General features: G+C 46.7%; 1 protein-coding gene across 2 annotated transcripts in view; it reads right to left on the minus strand.

Moving 5' to 3' along the window:
* Nucleotides 1-20,825, minus strand: part of fbxo4 (F-box protein 4) — a 32,298-nt gene extending 11,473 nt beyond the window's left edge. Inside the window, exons 1-6 of one of the 2 annotated variants that reach the window (XM_078560231.1) lie at nt 20,225-20,825; nt 17,297-17,523; nt 12,430-12,650; nt 5,555-5,630; nt 4,331-4,530; nt 2,189-2,364 (exon numbers count right to left, since the gene is read on the minus strand). In XM_078560231.1, coding sequence (XP_078416357.1) covers nt 2,189-2,364; nt 4,331-4,530; nt 5,555-5,630; nt 12,430-12,650; nt 17,297-17,523; nt 20,225-20,401 — 1,077 coding nt within the window. In that variant the 5' untranslated portion in view covers nt 20,402-20,825. Of the gene's footprint in view, nt 1-2,188; nt 2,365-4,330; nt 4,531-5,554; nt 5,631-12,396; nt 12,651-17,296; nt 17,524-20,224 lie in introns of both variants that reach the window. The other variant, XM_078560221.1, reaches the window with a different exon arrangement.
* Nucleotides 20,826-22,703: the final 1,878 nt, after the last annotated feature.

Genomic DNA, 22,703 nt, shown 5'->3' on the forward strand with positions numbered 1-22,703 from the left:
GGGGAGTGGGGAAGGGTACACACAGATACATGATGTGGGGAAGGCTGGGGAAGGGTACACACAGGCACATGATGGGGGGAAGGCTGGGGAAGGGTACACGCAGGCACATGACTGGGGGGGGGGGGGGGGAGTGGGGAAGGGTACACACAGATACATGATGTGGGGAAGGCTGGGGAAGGGTACACACAGGCACATGATGGGGGGAAGGCTGGGGAAGGGTACACACAGGCACATGATGGGGGGAAGGCTGGGGAAGGGTACACACAGGCACATGATGGGGGGAAGGGTGGGGAAGGGTACACACACAGACACATGATGGGGGGAAGGCTGGGGAAGGGTACACACAGATACATGATGGGGGGAAGGCTGGGGAAGGGTACACACAGGCACATGACGTGATTGGGAGTGGGGGTTGTATGGTGTGCAGCATTGAATGCAGTCGGGGTCAGAAAACTTAGGTAGTCAAGGCAGTTGGATCCAGACGGCTTAAGTGTGAGCGTTCCCGAATGGGGATAAACAGCGATAGCCGACAGAATATTTGGCTAACAGGAGCAGGGATCACAGCTAATTGTTACAGCTTCCATTTCCAGCAGGGAAGATGATCAGATAACAGTGCAGAGCAAGAATTACAGCTGACCTTCCCCTTTTTAGCCCAGGGAAAGCTAAGTTTTATCAGCGCATCAGTAGCAGCGGCCTAGCCGAGATCACCTCACCAGCCTATTCTTGACATGAAACCGGGAGCTTCTCACTCTCTTTGGCTATATAGGGGAGCAGTGGGATATTTATTTACCCAAAGAGCCAATGGGAAACTCGGAAGGGTGCACACAATACATGATGGGGTTGGGAGTGGGGGTGAAACTTTGTGCTATATCTCTGCTCCGCTCCATGAGATGTTCTGGGCTGAATTTTCGTACCTGGGTCCTGATCCTGTTGTCAGGAGGAAGCTGGTTCTGGAGCTCTCACATCCCAACACCAGGGCAGAGGGAGCAATTTTGTAAGGCACCTTCTGGGAGCCCCGTCCAAGTAACGATGGAGGGCGGGTTCCGTAGGCTGGAGGGCGAATAGGAGGCCTCCTCCAACACTGATAGATAGGCAGCCCCACTGTCAGGGGCGGTGGTGTAGGTACCTCCCTCTGAAGAAATGTTCAGATTTGAGAAATAAAAAGTGGCCACAGCTGTTACACTGCCTTTGTGGAGGGGGAGCCCCGCTACAGGACCCACCATAACCCACTAACAATCCGAGCTTGGGGGGGGTTAAAATCAGTGAGGCAGCAATGGCTGCCCTCCCCCACCCCATCCCAGTCTCACTGGGAACGGGAAGAGGTGGTGTCCGTCTGTCATCTGGAAAATTCCAAATGGCTCCTGACAATTGCCCTCAATGAGTAATGTAATTGGTTTCCATGGTATCCAGCCCCTGGTGGTTGGTAATCTTCATTCACTCGTTGCAGCCTCCATGGAGCTCTCTGGAGTTTAGAAGAATGAGAGGCGACTCATTGAAACTCACAAGATTCCGAAGGTGCTCGATAGGGGAGACGCTGAGAAATTGTTTCCACTGGTCGGAGAGTCTAAAACCCGGGGCTACAGTCTGAGGATAAGGGGCTGATCGTTCAGGACTGAGATGAAGAGAAATTCCTTCACTCAAAGGGTTGTGAATCTTTGGATTTCTCTACCCCAGAGGGTTGTGGATGCTCCATCGTTGAATATACTTAAGGCCGGGATAGACAGGTTTTTGGTGTCTCAGGGAATTAAGGGATATGGGGAGCGATCGGGAAAGTGGAATTGAAGCCCAAGATTTGCCATAATAAATTGAATGGCGGAGCAGGCTCGATGGGCCAAATGCTCTGCTCCTGCTCCCATATCTTGTGTTCCTGTGTAACATGAACATTTCCCAGAGTGGGCCCATGGCGGTAGGCCAGGCCAGGCCAATTGGAAGTGGAAAATTGTACATTTGTCCACCTCCAGTTCTGTCTCTGCAGCACTTTGAAAGTTCACCCCTCTGTCTCTGCAAAGTAGAACAGTCCATTCTCCTGTAAGAGTGACAGATACTTCTCTCGTCTCTTCCCAGGGACAAAGACATTTTTTTCAACTTGGCAATGGTGCAGGGCTGTGGTTTAAGAGCAGCTAGTCCCACGTTCTCTGTTTATTAATTCGATACAGGAATATTACAAGGGAAGCCTATCAGCACTTACCAACCAAGGTCTATCCAGCTGGCCTAACTGCAACTGGTGAGATACATAAACACATGGTATCCGATGGACATCAGGCTGGGAAATGCAGCACAACACCAGGAGTGGGCGACTTGAAGAGCCTAGAGCTGGATCAATCATGGCCTGGATCTGGAGCTGTTCCTGTTCTCGCTCATGCCCTGAGGGGGAAGAGGATGAGATGAGTGCATTGCCATGAAAGGGTATTAGACTTTACTTGGTGTTGCAGAGAGGAGCTCATGCCACAAAGCAGAGTTGTCTGACATGACTAACGGAGAATGGCAAGTGACCTCCCTGGCTCAGCAGAGGCGCAGATTGAGAGCTGGGACACCTGCAACTACATGGACACACACGGGGGCCTTCAGGGACACTGGAACATCCAACTCGCGTTTGGGGGTGGGTGGCCAGTGGTGTAGGGGTAATTTCACTGGAGTATTCCAGAGGCCCAGGCTAATGCTCTGGGAACACGGGTTCAAATCCCACAACAGCAGCCGGTGGAATTTAAATTCCATTGATAAACCTGGGATATAATTAGTAATAATGATCACAAAACTATCATTGATTGTTGTAAAAACCCATCTGGTTCACTAATGTCCTTTAGGGAAGAAAATCTGCCATCCTTACCTGGTCTGGTCTACATGTGACTCCAGACCCACAGCAATGTGGTTGACTCTTAACTGCCCCCTGAAATGGCCCAGCAAGCCACTCAGTTCAAGGGCACTTAGGGATGGGCAACAAATGTTGGCTCTGCCAGCGATGCCCATGTCCCATGCAAGAATTAAATTGCAGCTCGACACTCCAGCCTTATACAGGTTAATAACGCAAGGCTCAGAAAATAGCTGCTGATTGTGTGGTCCCTTGTGTTATTCTTCCACCTGAGATTATGATGTTGAATCTTGCATCAAGTAACTGAAATTTTATTCAATGTTTTGGCAATAGACTCATACGGCTGGAGATGTCTTGGGCAGAGACCCTGAAGGGCATTGGGTAAAAGTTAGGCATTGCTATTAAAGTGACGGTCATACTCAGAGAGGCCACTTTGATGGCTTCTGAACAAGGTGGAAGGATTTGCACTGGACCTTTACTCTGTAGCTAACCCATGCGATGCTGCTATCTAGGGACTGCTTCATAAGAACATCTGCACACAACATCCTGCAATGAAACATTCCTACTCCAGCCGCTCGTAAAGATGTTTCTCCACATCTGCCTCCTCATTTGTAATTTTAAATGGATACGTACGAACATATGAAATACCGAACTCTATTTCAGTGGGCCATTCAGCCCCTCGAGTCTGCTCCATCATTCAATAAGATCATGGCTGATCTGTTTGTGTTTTGAATTCCACATTGCCATCTATCTACCTCTGCTTTAAAAATGCTCGACTTCACTGCATCCACCACCTCATACCTCATTACTGACTCAGGGAGCAGGGTAAATAGTCTTTCACATCTCATTCGATTAGGATTTATCATTTTAAAAAGGAATTTTCTCTTAATCCTGGATCCTCCAGTGAAAATAGTCCCAGGACTTCGGGTCTCTGTCAGAGAGTTTCCCATCCCTGTGGCATTCACAGTGAACCTAATATATACAATCATTACGGCGTTAATGTCTTTCAGTGGGATATCTTAGCCAGAGTGCATGACACTGACTGTAGCTTAAACGTCGACTTATACAAATATATCATTATTTCTTTCCTCTCTTGTCCACTATCTGTATCTGTCCTGGGAGTGTTTGATGGGGACAGTGTAGAGGGAGCTTTACTCTGTATCTAACCCCGTGCTGTACCTGCCCTGGGAGTGTTTGATGGGGACGGTGTAGAGGGAGCTTTACTCTGTATCTAACCCCGTGCTGTACCTGCCCTGGGAGTGTTTGATGGGGACAGTGTAGAGGGAGCTTTACTCTGTATCTAACCCCGTGCTGTACCTGACCTGGGAATGTTTGATGGGACAGTATAAATCGCTCTGTCAGCTACCAAGCTGTTAAGAGGTGCAGAAAGTGTCCTGCTATTCCCCAGTTGTTGGAGGGTGTGCTGTTCATTCACATTCTGTCATGGGTCCACACACCCCCAGCATGCCGATTTCCACAGTGGCTCAGCCAATATACTGAATGTGTAAGTGTTTCACTAACTTCTCTTGGCTTCAGCATTTGCCACGTAGATGAAGCCGTCCACCAGCCTGCAGGCTCTCTGTACCTGAGGGATGATACTGTAAGATGCTCGCTGCCCTTGTGCACTCTCTGCATCACCCTGGGCCACATGAGCACCTTGCTGTACAAACAGTTTATTAACAACTTCATTTTCTTCTATTCTTGCACACTCTCTTTCCTTCCTAAAGGAGATGGAGATAAAAGAATAAGCTGGTCATGTTTTTAGTATTTTAAGGTACCTGTAGCGCACATACAGGGTCTGTGCTGGCCCTAGTGCTCCACATGAGCCTCAGAACATTACTTCATCTCAGAATCAAGATTATTCAACTATCTTTGTAAAGCAGTGTAGAGGGAGGTTTACTTTACTGGGGAAGTGGCATTGAAGGGTACATGGGAGGTATGAGGGGGCATGGGGGGTTATGAAGGAACGTGGTGGGCATGAGGGATATGGGGGGTATGAGGAGTTTGGGAGTTATGAGGGGCACGGGGGTAAGAGGGGACATGGGGGGTAATGAAGGAACATGGTGGGTATGAGGGGCATGGGGGGGTATCAGGAGTTTGGGGGTTACAAGGGGCATGGGGAGGTATGATGCAGTGGGTGAGGGGGGAGAGGGTCTGAGGGCCTGACATTCATCGCTGAAACTGGGCTGATGTTCCAGAAAATGGAGCTGGGTAGTTCTATCCTGCCGGCCTCATCAGCCACGCACCCCCATTGCCACCTCAGGCTTGGGTCTGGAGGAAGTGGATCCAACTCCATCCCACCCCCGCCTCCCTGCCGGGGACCTTTTTAAAGGAGTTTGGCCTGTCCGGTTGGGAAACTCCGACCTCCCTGTCTCCTCCACAAAAATCCAGCCCTAGGTCAAGAAAGTTTGATGTGGTCAATAGAGAGAAACCATATTCTGTGGTGAGGGGGTCCAGAACAAAGGGGGATAATCCTAAAATTAGGACCAGGTATTTAGGGTGATGTCAGGAAGCACTTACTCACACAAAAGGGAGTAGAGGTTTGGATTCACAAAGCTTGTTGATGCTGGGGGTCAATTGAAACTGAATGATATTTTTCTTAGGTATTAAGGGATATGGAACCTAGGTAGATAAATGGGGTTAAGCTACAGATCAGTCATCATCTACCGGTAGCTAATGACAGAACAGGCTTAAGGGGCCGAATGTTCCTAGACCAGCTCCTTGTATTCTGCAACAATTACTTACCAGGTTGTTGAATATAAAGTCAGAATGTTAAATTTGTATTCATTGTTGAATAGGAAGCTGATTCCTGATCCAATTCCTGAAACAGGAAAGATTACAGTTGGGAGAATGATTTCACCATGTCAACAGAAAACAATCAGCATATCTGGATTTTATGAAATAAACACTACATGACAAAGCCATTTCCACGCCGCTCCTTCACTGATTCCTCCTCTCCTGGAGGCGTTATCCTCGCTGAAAAACGTTCAACTGTAGCCGAGTGCCCGCACATAATCTGCCCAAGTGTAAACCGGGGTAAGTGAGTGTGATTACTGGGTAGGAGCGCTGTCATGAAAACATGATAATTTTCTTAATGTTATTGGGATTTATTGTAGCAGGAATAGTGGGGTCTGAATTGTGTGTGTGTGTGTGTGTAGGACTTGATTGAATTAAAGACAGCTGGTCTGGAGGCTTTGATGTATCTGAAGAGAAGCTAGGTTTGAAATGCTTAATAAGTAAACATGGCTGAAGTTTTAGAATGTGAGGTGTAAAGGAAAATTAGCATTTTTAGATAAGCCAGAGTGGTTTGAATTTCAAAAGAGGTGGTGAAATGTTACACTTAGCCAGAAGCCAAACAGTGTGTTTATTTTTCCCAAAGCTTACTGATAATATTGGCACTATGAAAGATTTTTATTATTTGAAAGGTAAAGTCCAAAGACACATTAAAACAATGAAATTTGCATTCAAAGGGGAAAATATGTATAAAGGAGAGAAGGTTATATTTAAGAAGAAGGCATTCTAAGATCTAACAAGCATGAAAAACCTCCAGCATCTATGTACCAAGCTGCTGCCTATAGGAATCGAAGCTGAGAATTCACTGTGAATATCCCTGTCCAGAATATCATGTGCTTTGCCTGGGCCTGTTAAAATCTATTTTGTTTTTACTGTTGCCTTAACGGGGGTGTAACTGGGAGTCAGATTAATTAGGGGAGCTAGGAGTTATTATAGTGGCAATGTATGTGCTTAAAATTATTTATTTTATTAATAAATGTTTAATTTAGTTTTGTAAAAAAAACTCTTAAGACTCGCTGGCACGCATCTCGAAATAAAAATGCAAATTGCAAAACAGCTATGGCAGTTGTTTCAAGTTGTCCTCCAGGATTTGAGCAGCCTAGCATTTACCATCCTCTGTGCTATAACAGTGGATAGGAAAGCTCCCTCTACACTGTCCCCATCAAACACTCCCAGGACAGGCACAGCACAGGGTTAGATACAGAGTAAAGCTCCCTCTACACTGTCCCCATCAAACACTCCCAGGAGAGGTACAGCACGGGGTTAGATACAGGGTAAAGCTCCCTCTACACTGTCCCCATTAAACACTCCCAGGACAGGTACAGCACAGGGTTAGATACAGAGTAAAACTCCCTCTACACTGTCCCCATTAAACACTCCCAGGACAGGTACAGCACGGGGTTAGATACAAAGTAAGGCTCCCTCTACACTGTCCCCATTAAACACTCCCAGGACAGGTACAGCACAGGGTTAGATACAGAGTAAAGCTCCCTCTACACTGTCCCCATCAAACACTCCCAGGACAGGTACAGCACGGGGTTAGATAGATACTATCTTATCATACTATATTAATTTATACTATATATTATAAAATGATGTTTAAGAGGCAGCTTAACAAATACATGAATAGGATGGGAATAGAGGGATACGGACCCCGGAAGTGCAAAATGTTTTAGTTGACGGGCAATATGATCGGCGCAGGCTTGGAGGGCCGAAGGGCCTGTTCCTGTGCTGTACTTTTCTTTGTTCTTTTTAAACCTCTCTCCTTTGTTACTTCCCAACAAGTGCAAGGAGCTCATGGACTTCTGGTGTCATTAAAATTGAGACCATCTGATCAGCTGCCTCTGTCACTTCCTTCCCTCCCTTTAGCCCATCCGGTGATTCTTCCTCCAAGATTCCCACTTGCCCTAGCCTTGGACTCCCAACTCTCTTGACTTTCTAGCCAGTCTCCCTTCAGGACCCATCACACTTACCTTTTCCGTGAGACCCACTTCGATTTCCACTTCCAGCCCCTCAACCCTGGACCCACAAAACTGCTGACCACCATGGTGGCCTAGTGGTCATCTCACTGGACTGGTAACCAGGGGCCCAGGCTAATGCTCTGGGAACATAGCTACAAATCCCACCAGAGCAGCTGGGGGAGCTTAAATTCTATTAATAAAAACCGTCTGGGCCATGAAACTATCATTGATTGTTGTAAAAACCTGGCTCACTAAGGCCCTTTAGGGAGAGAAATCTGCCATCATTACCTGGTCTGGCCTACATGTGACTCCCAACAGACACAGTAATGTGGATGACTCTTAACTGCCCTCTGAAATGGCCTAGTAAGCCATTCAGTTCAAGGGCAATAAGGGATGGGCAACAAATGCTGGCCTTGCCGGTGACACCCACATCCCGTGAAATGAATAAATTAAAATAAAACTTCCCTGTGCAATGTTATTTTTAAAACTTTCCCTCTTCAGGTCCGCTTCTCCTTCAAATGTCCCTTCAGCACCTCTCACCTCAGAAAAACTCACCCCTTTGTCCTTGTAAATTACTGCCCAATCTCTAACTTTCCTTTCCTCTCTGAGGTGCTATTAATCTATTCTTCATCTATTATCAGTCATCTATTAATAAGGAAGTCTTAACAACGCACTTTGAAAAGTGTAGGGTAGAAATATTCACCCGGCGGTCGGGCGGGCGGGCGGACGGGCGTGAGCTTGGCCTGCTCGTGTGTGACATGACGCGTGTTGATGTTGGCTGAGCGTGCTGACGTCAATGCTCAGACACACCATAGTCCAGTCGCTGGGCACGCTGCTGGCTCCAGAGCACCCGCCGACAATTAAAAGGCCTCTCAAGGCCATTAAGTTATCAATTAACCTAAATTTTTCACTGCCCGTCCAACCTAATGGTTGACGGACAGACGAAAAAGCCTTTGCACTTTTTCAGAAACCTCATCCTCGGGCAGGGTGAGGTTTCCAAAAAAAAAATCAAAATCAAATAACTCTTTAATTTTTCATTCATAACATGTCCCTGCTCATGTGACAGAGTCACATGAGAGGATAGGTTTTATTACGTTTTTATTTTCTTTATTTATTTTTTAAATATCCCTCCATCTCCCTGAGACAGCTCTGCGCTGGTCAGTTTCCCGCCCGCCCCGCCAAGGGCAAAATTCTGCCCCTAGTAAGGTTAGAACAAGCCAACATGGATTTTCAGGCAGGCCCGGGAGTGGCTGGGAAACGGTCCACTGCCCACGATTGGCCTCCGATCGTGGTTTCACGATGGCTGGCCAATTAATGCCCAGCCAGCGTGAAAGGTGGCGCTGAGAGGCTCAGCACTGCCAGGGTTGGAGGGCGAGAGCAGGAGTCTGCGCATGTGCGGGGGGGAGAGCACACTGTAAACTCCCTGGAGACAGGGAGCTGCCTCAGGGAGCTCAACAAATTTAACATCAAATATCCTGACATAGGACTCACTCACAATAACATAAACAGAATAAAAATTCTGCCCCAAAATTATTTATTTATTTAATTGTGGAAACCTGTGGATGAGGTTCCCTAAAAAATCCAAAGGCTGCCTGGCTGATTTACCCGCCCGCTAACTGGAAGGTTGGACAGGCAGCGAAAAATAACTTTAATTAATGGCCTTAATAGGCCTCTTAATTGTGTGCAGTTTTAGTCTCCATATCTGCATTGGAGGCAGGACATTGAACTTTCACTAAATTGCTCCCTGATATGACGGGGTTGTCCTATGATGAGAGGGTTGAGTAAATTGGGTTTAAATTCTCTGGAGCTTAGAAGAATGAGAGGCGACGTCATTGAAACACACAAGATCCTGAAGGGGTTTGATAGTGTGGAAGCTGAGAGATTGTTTCCACTGGTCGGGGAATCTAAAACCCGGGGCCACAGTCTCAGGATAAGGGGCTGATCATTCAGGACTGAGATGAGAGGAAATTACTTCACTCAGAGGGTTGTGAATCTTTGGATTTCTCTACCCCAGAGGGTTGTGGATGCTCCATCGTTGAATATATTTAAGGCCGGGATAGACAGGTTTTTGGTCTCTCAGAGAATTAAGGAATATGGGAAATGGGCGGGAAACTGGAATTGAAACCCAAGATCAGCCGTGATGGTACTGAATAGCGGAGCAGGCTCGATGGGCCGAGTGGTCTGCTCCTGCTCCTATTTCTCATGTTCTTGTACCCTTGAACGTGTTGCTGCCTCCCAAACACGAACTGCATGATCGAATCCCTCCAATCAGGTCTCAGCTTTTATCAAAGTCACAAATCCTATGTGACTGTGACTAAGGTGAATTTTCCCTCCTCATCCTTCTCGGCCTGTCTGCAGCCTTTAACACGGTTGACACCATTCTCCTCCAACACCTCTCTACTGTCATCCAGCTGCTCTCACCTGGTTCCATTCTTATCTATCTAATCATAACCAGAGAATCACTTGAAATGGTTTCACTTCCTTCTCCCCACACCGTTAGCTCTGGTGTCCCACCAGGGATCTACCCTTGGTCCCCTCCTATTTCTCATCTACATGCTGTCCCTCAGGTGGTATATAGAGCTAGATGGTTGATCAACCATCATCTCACTGAATGGCAGGAACAGGCTCAAGAGGTTAAATGATGTTTTCTAGCTCCTATGCCTCTGTTCCTTGGTTTTCATTGCTTCACCATCGGTGACTTCAGCTGCCAAGGCCCTAATCTCTGAAACTACCCCCTTAAAACCAGCCTGTTTGACCAAGCCTTTGGTCACCTGCCCTATTATCTCCTTGTGTGACCTCCCGGTCCTTATATTCCAGGTCTCAACAAATAAAAGAAAGTGTCCCAAACGCATTCTTAATCACTTTATACACTTGTCCTGCTACCCTCCGGGATCTATGGACATGCTCTCCAACTTTACTCTCTTCCTCTACATTTCTCAAAATCCTATTATTTATTGTCTATTCCCTTACCTTCTTTGTCCCTCTCCAGATGCACTTCTCTGTATTAAATTCCACTGCCACTTATCCGTCCATTCTCCTTCACCGTTTGCCACACTTCCAAATTTGGTACTGTTGGCAAATTGGTCGCAGGGTGACCATTGTCACTGGGGGTCCCTCTGTGTGCCACAGAGTGCCTGACTAGGAGGGTCCTGCCCCAAACCCACAGCTGGTGGTCTCCCAAAGCGTCGGAGGAACCCTCGTCCATTAGTGAAATGTAATGGAGGCAGTTTTAATTGGCCACCAGGCAGCAGGACTGTCCTCCACCTCTGCTGCCGCTGGCAGAATGCCATGGAGGCACGAAGGTGATGGGCACTCAAGCCCCCCCTTGCCCATCTTCTGACCTCTCCGCCCACCTCATACCTCATCCCTGCAGGCCCCATATAATTCATCCCAGAGTCTGAGAAACAAGCTAATGTGTGGTAGGTGCTCACACAAAAACAAAAATAGCTGGAAAAGCTCAGCAGGTCTCACAGCATCTGCGGAGAGGAACACAGCTAATGTTTCGAGTCCATATGACTCTTCAACAGAACTGAAGAAAAATGGAAATTAGGTGAAATATAAGCTGGTTGAGGGGGTGGGACAGGTAGAGCTGGATAGAGGGCCACTGATAGGTGGAGGCAAAGAGATTGCCAAAGATGTCATAGACAAAAGGACAAAGAGGTGTTGATGGTGGTGATATTAGCTAAGGAATGTGCTAATGGTGACATTAAGGGTAGAAAGCAGGACAAACAAGTGACAGATGGCCCTAGTGGGGGTGGGGTCAGGGGAAGGGATCGAAATAGGCTAAAAGGTGGAGATAAAACAATAGATGGAAATGCATTTTAAAATAAGAGAAATAGATGGGAAAAGAAAAATATATATTTTAAAAAATTATTAGAAAAAAGGGGATTGGAAAGGGGGTGGGGATGGAGGAGAGAGTTCATGATCTGAAGTTGTTGAACTCAATGTTAAGTACGGAAGGCTGTAAAGTGCCTAGTCGGAAGATGAGGTGCTGTTCCTCCAGTTTGTGTTGAGCTTCACTGGAACAATGCAGCAGGCCAAGGACAGACATGTGGGCATGAGAGCAGGGTGGAGTGTTAAAATGGCAAGTGACAGGGAGGTCTGGGTCATGCTTGCGGACAGACCGAAGGTGTTCCGATGAAAACAACCCAAGTCTATCCAACTCCCTTCATAACTTAAATGTTTCATCCCAGGCAACACCCTGGTGAATCTCCTCTGCACCCCCTCCAGTGCAATCACATCCTTCCTATTGAAAGAGTAGCAGAGCCAGAAACCCTCAACTCATGGAAAAGAGTCTGGATATTCACCCAGAGTGCCGTATCCTCCTGGGCTACAGATCAAATGCTGGAAAATGGGATTAGGCTGGGTGGATCTTTTTTTTTTTGGCTAGCACTGACACGATGGGCAGAGTGGCCTCCTTCTGTGCTGTATATTTTTCTAAAATTTCTAAATATCTGAAGGGGAGGAATGTGCAGGGATGTGGGGAGAGAGTGGCGGAGTGGGAGGGCAGTGAATTGCTCCTTAGGAGAGCCAACACACACACGATGGGCCGAATGGCCTTCTTCTGTGCTGTAATGAGTCTGTAACTGCCCTACCTAAAGTCTGTGCTTCCCTACCTCACTTTCTTCCCTTAAGATGTTCAGTAAATGCTCCCTCTTTGACCAAGCTTTTGGTCACCCGTCCAATCTCCTTCATGTGACTCAGGGTTATATTTTGGCTGATTTACACTCCTGTCAAGTGCCTTGGGGTGTTTTACCAGATTAAAAGGTGCTGTACAAATCACATGTTCTTCTTGTTAAATCTTTTTGCCGAGGCTCAAACACGAAGCTTAACTATTTGGGCAGCCGCTGGTGTCAGAAAACGCACCGTCAACCTGGCGCTGAGGCAGACTCGCAAGAGGCAGGAGCCTCGGTGAATTCATCATCTTTGTGACCAGGGAGGTATCCAGTTGCTCCAAGCCAGGCCCGAACATGGCAAACCGAGGTTCCACCTGGGGTACCAGCGAGTAGAAGAAGGAAGTCACCGAGTTGTAGACCGGGTGACTCCATTTCCAGTGCTTCCTGCTCTCAGGAGAGCTCCTTAAATATCTGTCCAGAAAGAGACGTGCGGTTATAATTTACTCATATTCTCGTCCCACTTGGTTTTATTGTTGAAAAGTCACAAGTACAAAGTGCAAAACACAACAAGGAGCAAAGGAGGGAAATTAGGAGATAGTCACTATCTGCCAGCAACTAGCTTCAAACGCCACAGGCTGTAGAACAGAGGGACAGGAGGAGGCCATTCAGCCCCTCGAGCCTGTTCCACCATTCAATAAGATTCTAGCTGTTCTGCATCCTAACAACATTCTCAGCTTGGCTCCATTTATCTCAATGCCCCTGTCTAGCTACAATGTATTGATTGCAGATTTAAAATGATTGACTGAGCTGACACCTACTCTGCTTTTTCGCTTTTCCGACTAATTTCCCACACTACTCATTGCATGAAGACATGTTTCCTACCTTCTCTCCTGATTTTGGTCATATTCCTGTGTCCCAGACACCCCACATCAGCAGAAACTGTTTTTCCTCGACGAAACCTATCAACTCCTTCGAAAATCCTAAAAGCCTGAAATCACTTGTTAACCTTTTGTATTCCAAAGCCCTAGATTCTAGGGGGTGAAGGCGGTGTGATGGTCATGTCACTGGACTAGTAATCCAGAGGCCCAGACTGATGTTCTGGGGCTGGGGACACAGCAGCTGGTGGAATTTAAATTCAATTAATAAAATCTGGAGGTGAAAACTATTCTCAGTAATGATGACCATGAAACAATTGTCAATTGTTGTAAAAACCCATCTGGTTCACTAGGGAAGGAAATCTGCCATCCTTACCAAGTCTGGCCTGCATGTGACTCCAGACCCACAGCAATGTGGCTAACTCTTAACTACCCTCTGAAAGAAAGCCACTCAGCTCAAGGGTATGTGTGCCCACACCCCATGAAAGAATAAAGAAAAACATATATAATTGATCCTCCTAATTTAACTCCCAGAACCCCAGTGACATACCGCGACACTGTGCTGCAGTTCCGTCCAGGATGAACATATCCTTTCTAAGATTCAGTGCCAAAAACCCATACACAATACTCCAGATGTAAGGGACGCGCGATGAGACAAGTGACTGCGCCAGAGTGAGACGGAGACTGAGTGAGTAGTGAATTAGGTTCATGTGGTAAGTTCTGGTAAGTCCTTTTCAGGTTTTAACTATAGATTAAGAATGAAAATCTGACATAGTACTAACCTTCAAGTAAGTTAGGTTAACTTGCTAAAGAGAGAACTGCCTAGAATGGCAGCTATCTGTCAATCATCTGAAAGCAGTTGACTCAAGTGGCATTATTTACTGTAGTAGGAAACTAAACTAGCTAGAGACTCATCAGAGGGTCTATAAAAGAGATAGGCTTTTCAAACTGCAGAGTCAGTAAGGGGCGCGCAATGAGACAAGAGACTACGCCAGAGTGAGACGGAGGCTGAGTAAGTAGCGAATTAGGTTCATGTGGTAAGTTCTGGTAAGTCCTTTTCAGGGTGTTGTCTATAGATGAAGGATCAAGATCTGGCATAGTACTAAACTTACACCCAATTTGAAAGGGAGAAGAGTGGGTCTAAGACTAGTATTTTAAGCTTAAATAAGTGCAACTATGTGGGCATAAAAGTGGAGCTAGCCAAAGTTAACTGGGATACTAGGTTAGGGATAAATCAATAAAGAAGCGGTGACAGTCATTAAAGGGGATATTTCCGAATACTCAATAAGTATATTCCTACTATAAAGAAAAATTCTAAGGGGAGGACCCACCATTCATGGTTAACTAGAGATGTTAAGGAAAGCTTCAAACTTAAGGAAAAAGCATATAACTATGCAAAGATGAGTGGCAGGTCAGATGATTGGTCAGAATATAAAGAATGGCAGAGAGTGACTAAAAGGTTAATCAGGAAAAATAAATTAGAGTATGAGAGGAAGCTAGCTAGAAATATAAACATGGATAGCAAGAGTTACTACAGTGTTGGCTCTCTAGAGAGTGACAGTGGGGAGTTAATAGTAGATAATAAGGAAATGGTGGATGAAATGAACAAATATTTTGCTTCTATTTTCACGATAGTGGATACAAAAAACATTCCAGTAATAGCTGCAAATCAGGAGAGGGAGGGGAGAGGGGAACTTGGTGAAATTACAATCACCAAGGAAGCAGTACTAAGCAAACTGATGAAGCTGTGGGCTGAGAAATCTCCCGGTGCCAATGGACTTCATCCTAGGATCTTAAAAGAGGTGACTAATGAGGTAGTAGATGCATTTATGTTTTAATCTTTCAAAATTTGCTGGATTTGCATGAGAACAGGATGGTGTGTCGAAATGGGGCCAAGTGACAGGGCCATCTGTTACTTGCTCCATGTTGTTCATTCACACAATGCTAACCGTGTTCTGCTATAATCACATTCTGCTCTCTTACCTTTACACCACTATCAGCATAAAGGAAGACATGCCAGAAGCACTGTTTTGGAAAGTGGCATCATCGGATCAGATGCGATGGAGGTGAAGGAACTGAGAGAATGGGATGGAGTCCTTACAGGAAGTGGGTGTGAGGAGCTGTAGTCGAGGTAGCTGTGGGAGTCAGTAGGCTTGTATTGAATATTGGTGGACAGCCTATCATCAGAAACGGAAACAGAGAGATCAAGATGGTCACTACCATCAACACTCCCCTTGTCCTTCAGTTCATGACATCTTTGTCAATCCCTCCTTTGTCCCCACCTATCGTTGGCCTTCTATCCAGCTCCACCTACCCCACCACCCCCCACCCCCCTTAAACAGTATAAAAATCTTCACATTTCTACTTTTCAACTCTGAAGAAGGGTCATACAGACTCAAAACGTTAACTCTGTTTCTCTCTCCACAGAAGCTGTCAGACCTGCTGAGTTTTTCCAGCATTTTCTGTTTTTGTTTCAGATTTCCAGCATTCGCAGTATTTTGCTTTTATCCTTACTTTAATGTTCGTCTTGTAATAAAGGATAGCATCCCATTAGCCTTCTTAATTACTTGCTGTACCTGCATTCTAACTTTTTGTGACTCATGCCTTGGAACTCCTAGATCCCTCTGCACCTCAGAATTCTGCAGCCGTTCTCAGTTTAAGTAATACTCTGCTTTTTATTCTTCCTGCCAAAGTGAACAATTTCACATTTTCCCACATAATACCCCCATCTGCCAGATTTTTGCCCTTTTACTCAACCTATCTATATCCATCTGCAAACTCATGTCCTCTTCACAAAATACTTTCTGACCTATCTTTGCGTCATGTGCAAGTTTAGCTCCCATGTCTTCACTCCCCTCATCTAATTCATTGTAAATTGTAAAAAGTTGAGGCCCCAGCACAGACCCCTGTGGGACTCCTCTCATCACATTCTGCCAATCAGAAAAAGGCCCATTTATGCATACTCTATGCTTTCTGCCAGTCAGCCAGTCTTCTATCCAGGCTAATACGTTACCCCCTACACAATGAGCTTTCATTTTTCACAATAACCTTTGATGTGGCACCTTATCAATGCTTCTGGAAACCCACAGCGCATGTTACTCCTTCAAAGAACTCCAATAAATTGGTTAAACACGGTTTCCCTTTCACAAAACCATGCTGACTCTATTGATTACCTTGAGTTTCTCTACGTGCCCAGCTATAACCTCCTTAGTGATCAATTCTAACACCTTCCCCACGACAGACGTCAAGCTAACTGGCCTATAGTTTCCTGTTTTCTGCCTCCCTCCCTTCTTGAATAGAGGGGTTATATTTGCTACTTTCCAGTCTGATGGAGCCTTTCCAGAATCTAGCGAATTTTGAACGATTAACATAAATGCATTAAAATAAAAAGGCAGAGTATTACTCAAGGATAGAAAATGGGATATAAAAGGAGGTAAAACCACGGATAAACGAATAAAAATAAAATAACAGGATAAAAGATAAAAATGAATGTAGAAAAATGGGGATTAAAAAAGGTGTGGGGATGGAGGAGAGAGTTCATGATCTGAAGTTGTTGAACTCAATATTCAGTCGGAAGATGAGGTGCTGTTCCTCCAGTTTGCGTTGAGCTTCACTGGAACAATGCAGCAGGCCAAGGACGGACATGTGGGCATGAGAGCAGGGTGGAGTGTTGAAATGGCAAGCGACAGGGAGGTCTGGGTCATGCTTGTGGACAGACTGAGGGCGATTTTCCACTGTTTTATGAGCTAGAGAATCAGAGAATGTGCCTGCACAGAAACAAACCATTCAAGCAGTCAAGTCTGTGCTGCTTTTTCTCTCTACGTGAACCAGCTGGTTTAATCCCTCTTGCTTCCTCCCCAAATCCTTTAACAGTCTTTCATCTCAGGCAGTACCCAATGCTCTGTTAAAACATTTACAGACTACACAATGGCTCATGGCACAGAAGTCCATATCTTAACCACCCTCTGTAAAGGCATTTCCTTCTAACCTCTTAATTATTTTTGTGATTATTATAAATCCTTCAGCCCTACTTTGACAAAAATATAATGCATTATACATTGAAAAGACTTAATTTGAGCTAGTCACAGCAAATTCTGTAGCGCTGACTACAGGTGGCACTTTACCAGGCAGCGGACTTACAGCATAGAGAGCCCTGGAGTGGCCTTCTCATGGTCGAATACCTGGTGAATTCATTGGCTGACACAGGAGTAATGATTAGTTCCTAGAGGTCATCTCACTTACGCTGTCATGTAGTCGTGCTCTGTACTGTCCGTAAGAGGTTTTCCCAGTAATGCTGCATGCGGCAGAGAGAGACGGTCCACAGAATTCCAGTGAGGAAGATCGCGCAGGAGGAAGTAGCGCCACAAAAGTGGGTCACGGACCATGGCATTCCAATAACGATTAACGCACCCCAGCCGGCACAGATCCCACGGAGACAGTAAGGCCACGATGTACAGCTGCACCTCCACCTAGAACAGGAGGACAGCGATTTCAGCCTGTCAAATCCATCCATTTTAAAATGTTGCATAGTTCAGGCGAGGAAGAAAATAGCAGCTCTGTTTGGCTCCGCAGAGAAAAGTAAATATTGTTGTATGGTTGGAAGCAGACTAGCGGCGGAGAATTCAAAGCATCAAAGCATGTCAGCAGTTTGCTTTAGACAAACACTTGCAGTTCACAAACTTGCATATTTTGTGCAGTTTAAATAGTGCCCTTCCCCTCTGGGGACTGGTCTGAACCTCAGCCACACCGATGCAAGTAGCGGATCCCCTTTCTCCTGGCTGTAAGAGTCCTATATGAAATTATTTCTCCATTTGACCCAGTTCCCACATTTAGAGCGTGTGTGTGTGTGTGTGTTGAGAGTGTGATAAACAAGGTTGGTAAAAACTACAGGCTCCAGTTACCACCCAGGGTTACAATGTCCAGCAATAACGGAGGAGAGGTTCAAACAAGGGGAGGGAGGGATAGCAACGTAATATTCCTAGCTACAATGTATTCAGAAAAATAGGAAGAGGAGTCGGCCATATACCCCTGGAGCTTGTCTCGCCATTCAAATAGATCATGTCTGATTTACAAATTTAATCCCATGTACACATGAACAAAAGTCTATCCATTTCAGTTTTAAAATGAACAATCTATCTACCATCATTGACGGAAGAGAGTTCCAAATTTCTACCACCCTCTTTGAGTGGAAGTGTTTCCTAATTTCACTCAGGCACGGTCTGGTTCTAATGTTTAGACCACACCCCCTAGTCCGAGACTCTCCACACAGCAGGAATACTATCTCCCTGTCGACCCTATCTGTTCCTCTTAATATCTTAAACTTTGATCAAGTCACCCGTTAATCTTCTAAATTCCAGGGACTACAACCCTAGATGGTTTAACCTCTCCTCGTAATTGATACCTGGACTCCATGGTTTAATTCTGGCAAGAAATCACTACACTTCCTCCAAGGACAAGATATCGTTGCTAAAATGCCCAGAAGAGGTTGCAGTGCTCCAGTTTAACCAAAGCTGTGTACAGCTGAATCATGGGAAACAAAGGAGGGACAGACAAACATACAAAGTAGGAGTAGAGAGACAGTGCAGAGGGAGCTTTACTCTGTATCTATCCCCGTGCTGTACCTGTCCTGGGAGTGTTTGACGGGGACAGTGTAGAGGGAGCTTTACTCTGTATCTATCCCCGTGCTGTACCTGTCCTGGGAGTGTTTGATGGGGACAGTGTAGAGGGAGCTTTACTCTGTATTTAACCCCGTGCTGTACCTGTCCTGGGAGTGTTTGATGGGTACAGTGTAGAGGGGGCTTTACTCTGTATCTAACCCCGTGCTGTACCTGTCCTGGGAGTGTTTGATGGGGACAGTGTAGAGGGAGCTTTACTCTGTATCTAACCCCGTGCTGTACCTGTCCTGGGAGTGTTTGATGGGGACAGTGTAGAGGGGGCTTTACTCTGTATCTAACCCCGTGCTGTACCTGTCCTGGGAGTGTTTGATGGGGACAGTGTAGAGGGAGCTTTACTCCGTATCTAACCCCGTGCTGTACCTGTCCTGGGAGTGTTTGATGGGGACAGTGTAGAGGGAGCTTTACTCTGTATCTAACCCCGTGTTGTACCTGTCCTGGGAGTGTTTGATGGGGACAGTGGAGAGGGAGCTTTACTCTGTATCTAACCCCGTGCTGTACCTGTCCTGGGAGTGTTTGATGGGGACAGTGTAGAGGGAGCTTTACTCTGTATCTAAACCCGTGCTGTACCTGTCCTGGGAGTGTTTGATGGGGACAGTGTAGAGGGAGCTTTACTCTGTATCTAACCCTGTGCTGTACCTGTCCTGGGAGTGTTTGATGGGGACAGTGTAGAGGGAGCTTTACTCTGTATCTAACCCCGTGCTGTACCTGTCCTGGGAGTGTTTGATGGGGACAGTGTAGAGGGAGATTTACTCTGTATCTAACCCCGTGCTGTACCTGTCCTGGGGAGTGTTTGATAGGGACGGTGTAGAGGGAGCTTTACTCTGTATCTAATCCCGTGCTGTACCTGTCCTGGGAGTGTTTGATGGGGACAGTGTAGAGGGAGCTTTACTCTGTATCTAACCCCGTGCTGTACCTGTCCTGGGAGTGTTTGATGGGGACGGTGTAGAGGGAGCTTTACTCCGTATCTAACCCCGTGCTGTACCTGCCCTGGGAGTGTTTGATGGGGACGGTGTAGAGGGAGCTTTACTCTGTATCTAACCCCGTGCTGTACCTGTCCTGGGAGTGTTTGATGGGGACAGTGTAGAGGGAGCTTTACTCTGTATCTAACCCCGTGCTGTACCTGTCCTGGGAGTGTTTGATGGGGACAGTGTAGAGGGAGCTTTACTCTGTATCTAACTCCGTGCTGTACCTGTCCTGGGAGTGTTTGATGGGGACAGTAGGTGTAAAGACACATCAATGCCAGCACCGTCCCTCTCCCACGGGTGGATCTGATGTTAAGGTCCCAGCAGTAAATCTCCTGTATTCAGCAATTCAAACACATCACTGATTGATTAAAATGTAGATGAAATCTTTATTTGAAATTACACAGGCCATTAGAGTGACAGGTTAGTGAGGGGAGATGTATCAGGTAGGCGGTTGGTTTTACAAACACTCAGGAGAACCCCCTGCACCAGGAGAGGAGCTGGGACAGAGGGACTGGATATTCAGTCCTTACCGGCAATCTCTGTAAAGGGGTCGCTTCTGTTGGCTCTGACTCTACCTCCAAAGGCGTCTTCTCTTCCACCAGGCGCCTGCTGCTCCGGAGATACCTGTCTCGTAAATGCCTTAAACTCGTAACGATCGCGTTTTCAATCCTGCTCCACTCATTCCCCACGTCCTCACCCTCTGCCATTTCTCAGCGCTTCTCTGTGACCTCTCCCTGTCCCGGACTGTTCATTGGGGAAGCTGGTAAACACTGGTCTGGCTGCAGGAAATCCCTGGTTTGAAATCTTATCACTAAACAGAATTCAATCTTCTGGAACCGCTTTGGGCACCAGTTCATTATTTCTGCCCTTTACATAACTTTTGAAAATACAATAACTTCAGGGGGAAAAAGCAAATCTTCTAAGCACATTCCAGGCTAAACACTCCAATCCCTGTCTCCAGACAGACTGGGAATCGCTGTCTGCTCCAGTCCTCTCTGCCCTTCCCTCTCTCTCTCTCTCTTTCTCTCTCTCGTCATTCACAACTTTCACTCCTTTATCTTTTTGTGTGTGTGTCAGTCACCCCTCATCTCACTGTTCTCTCTCTCTCTCTCCTCTTCCACTTCCACTTTCAGTCTGTCTTCGTCACACTCGCAATGTTGTCATTTTACACGTCTCAGTTTCCGAGTGGGAGGTCAGGAATGACGGGATTTTCTAGTGTTCTGGGAGTTGAAGTCCTGTGAAGCTGGTTCACAGTTTGGAATTTGTGGAATGCCCTCCCTAAACAGCCCCACCTCTCCCTCCAGCTCTACCTGAAAACCCCTCTCCTTTCCATGGTGACTTGGAAAACAGCACATTCATCCTTTCTTTTCATGTTTCTCTCTGTGAAATCACGTGAGATGTTTTCTAATTTAATGGTGCTCTATAATTTCCACCTTTGCTGTCTGCGGAGCATCATGGGCATGTCCTGGCAAGACAATGTCACCGATGCAGCCGCCCTCTCAAAGGCAGAGCTCCCGGGCGTGTTGGCGCCCATCAAACAGAGGCGTCTTCAGTGGGATGGAGGGCAGTCGCATACCCAGGGACTTTCGGTGTGGTCAGGTACCCGGAGCCGAACGACAGTGGGTGCTCAAGGCTCCATTTCAAGGATGCTCCTCAGTGTGACAGGAGGGCGACTGTCACACCTTGGAGTCACTCGCTGGTGAACGAGGGATGTATTGACACCTCCTGTGGTCCGACCTGAACCACCAGAATGAGCAGTGGCTACACCGGCTTGGCGACAGGCATCAGCACCGAAAACAACAACCCACGGCTCCTTTTCTCTGTTGCAAACAGTCCTCTTAAACCCCTTTGCTCATTCTCCTCAACCTCCACCACACACAATAAGTGTGAGGGAACTCATGAACTTCTTTGCCGCTAAGATCGAGACAGTCCAATCAGCTGTCTCTGCTGTGTCCCACCCTTCCACCATCCTGCCGGGACAAACTTCCTCGAATGTTCCCCCGCTCTATCCTGAACTCAGCTTTCTCTAGTTTCTCTCTCCTCCAATACACTCTCTGAGCTCATCTTGTCCTGAGACCCAGCTCCTATTCCCAGTAAATTGCTGATCCCCTGACTTCCCCCTCCTAGTCTCCGTGTTAGCTGATACTGTGATTGCTTCCCTCTCTCTCCTTTAAATCTGCTGTCATCACCCCGCTCCTCAAAAAACCAAACCTTCACCCCACCATTCTTGCAAACTACCACCCCCCATCTCGAACCTCCCTTCCCTCTCCAAAGTCCTTGAACATGCTGTCACCTCCCACATCCATTCCCATTTTCCCTGGAACTCCGTGTTTGAATCCTCCAATCAGGTTCCAGGCCCTACCTCAGGACTAAAATGGCTCTTATCAAAGTCAGTAATGACCTGTGTGACTGTGACTGAGGTAAACTTTCCCTCCTCGTCCTTCTCGACCTGTCTGCAGCCTTTGACCCGGGTGACCACACCATCCTCCTCCAATCCCTCTTCACTGTTGTCCAGCTGGGTGGGACAGCCCTCACCCGGTCCCATTCTTATCTATCCAATCGTAACCAGAGAATCACTTAAAATGGCTTCTCTTCCTGTTCCTGCACCGTGACCTCTGGTGTCCCCCCAGGATCTACCCTTGGCCCCTCCTATTTCTCATCCACACGCTGACCCTCGGTGACATTATCAGAAAGCACAGTGTTAATTTTCACACGTACACTGACAACACCCAGCTCTACCTCACCACCGCCTCTCTCAACACCACCACTGCCTCTAAATGATCAGACTGCTTATCCGACACCCAGTACTGGATGAGCAGAAATTTCCTCCAGTTAAATGTTGGGAAGATTGAAGCCATTGATTTCAGTCCCCACTCCAAACTCCGTTCCCTAGATACCGACTCCATCCCTCTCCCTGGCAACATTTGGAGAATGAGCCAGTCTGTTTGCAAATTAGGTCTATTATTTAATCCTGGGATGACATGTTCGTGTCATCTCTAAGACTGGCTA

Source organism: Cetorhinus maximus, chromosome 2 (genome assembly GCF_964194155.1).
Source record: "Cetorhinus maximus chromosome 2, sCetMax3.hap1.1, whole genome shotgun sequence".
Lineage (NCBI taxonomy): Eukaryota > Metazoa > Chordata > Chondrichthyes > Lamniformes > Cetorhinidae > Cetorhinus > Cetorhinus maximus.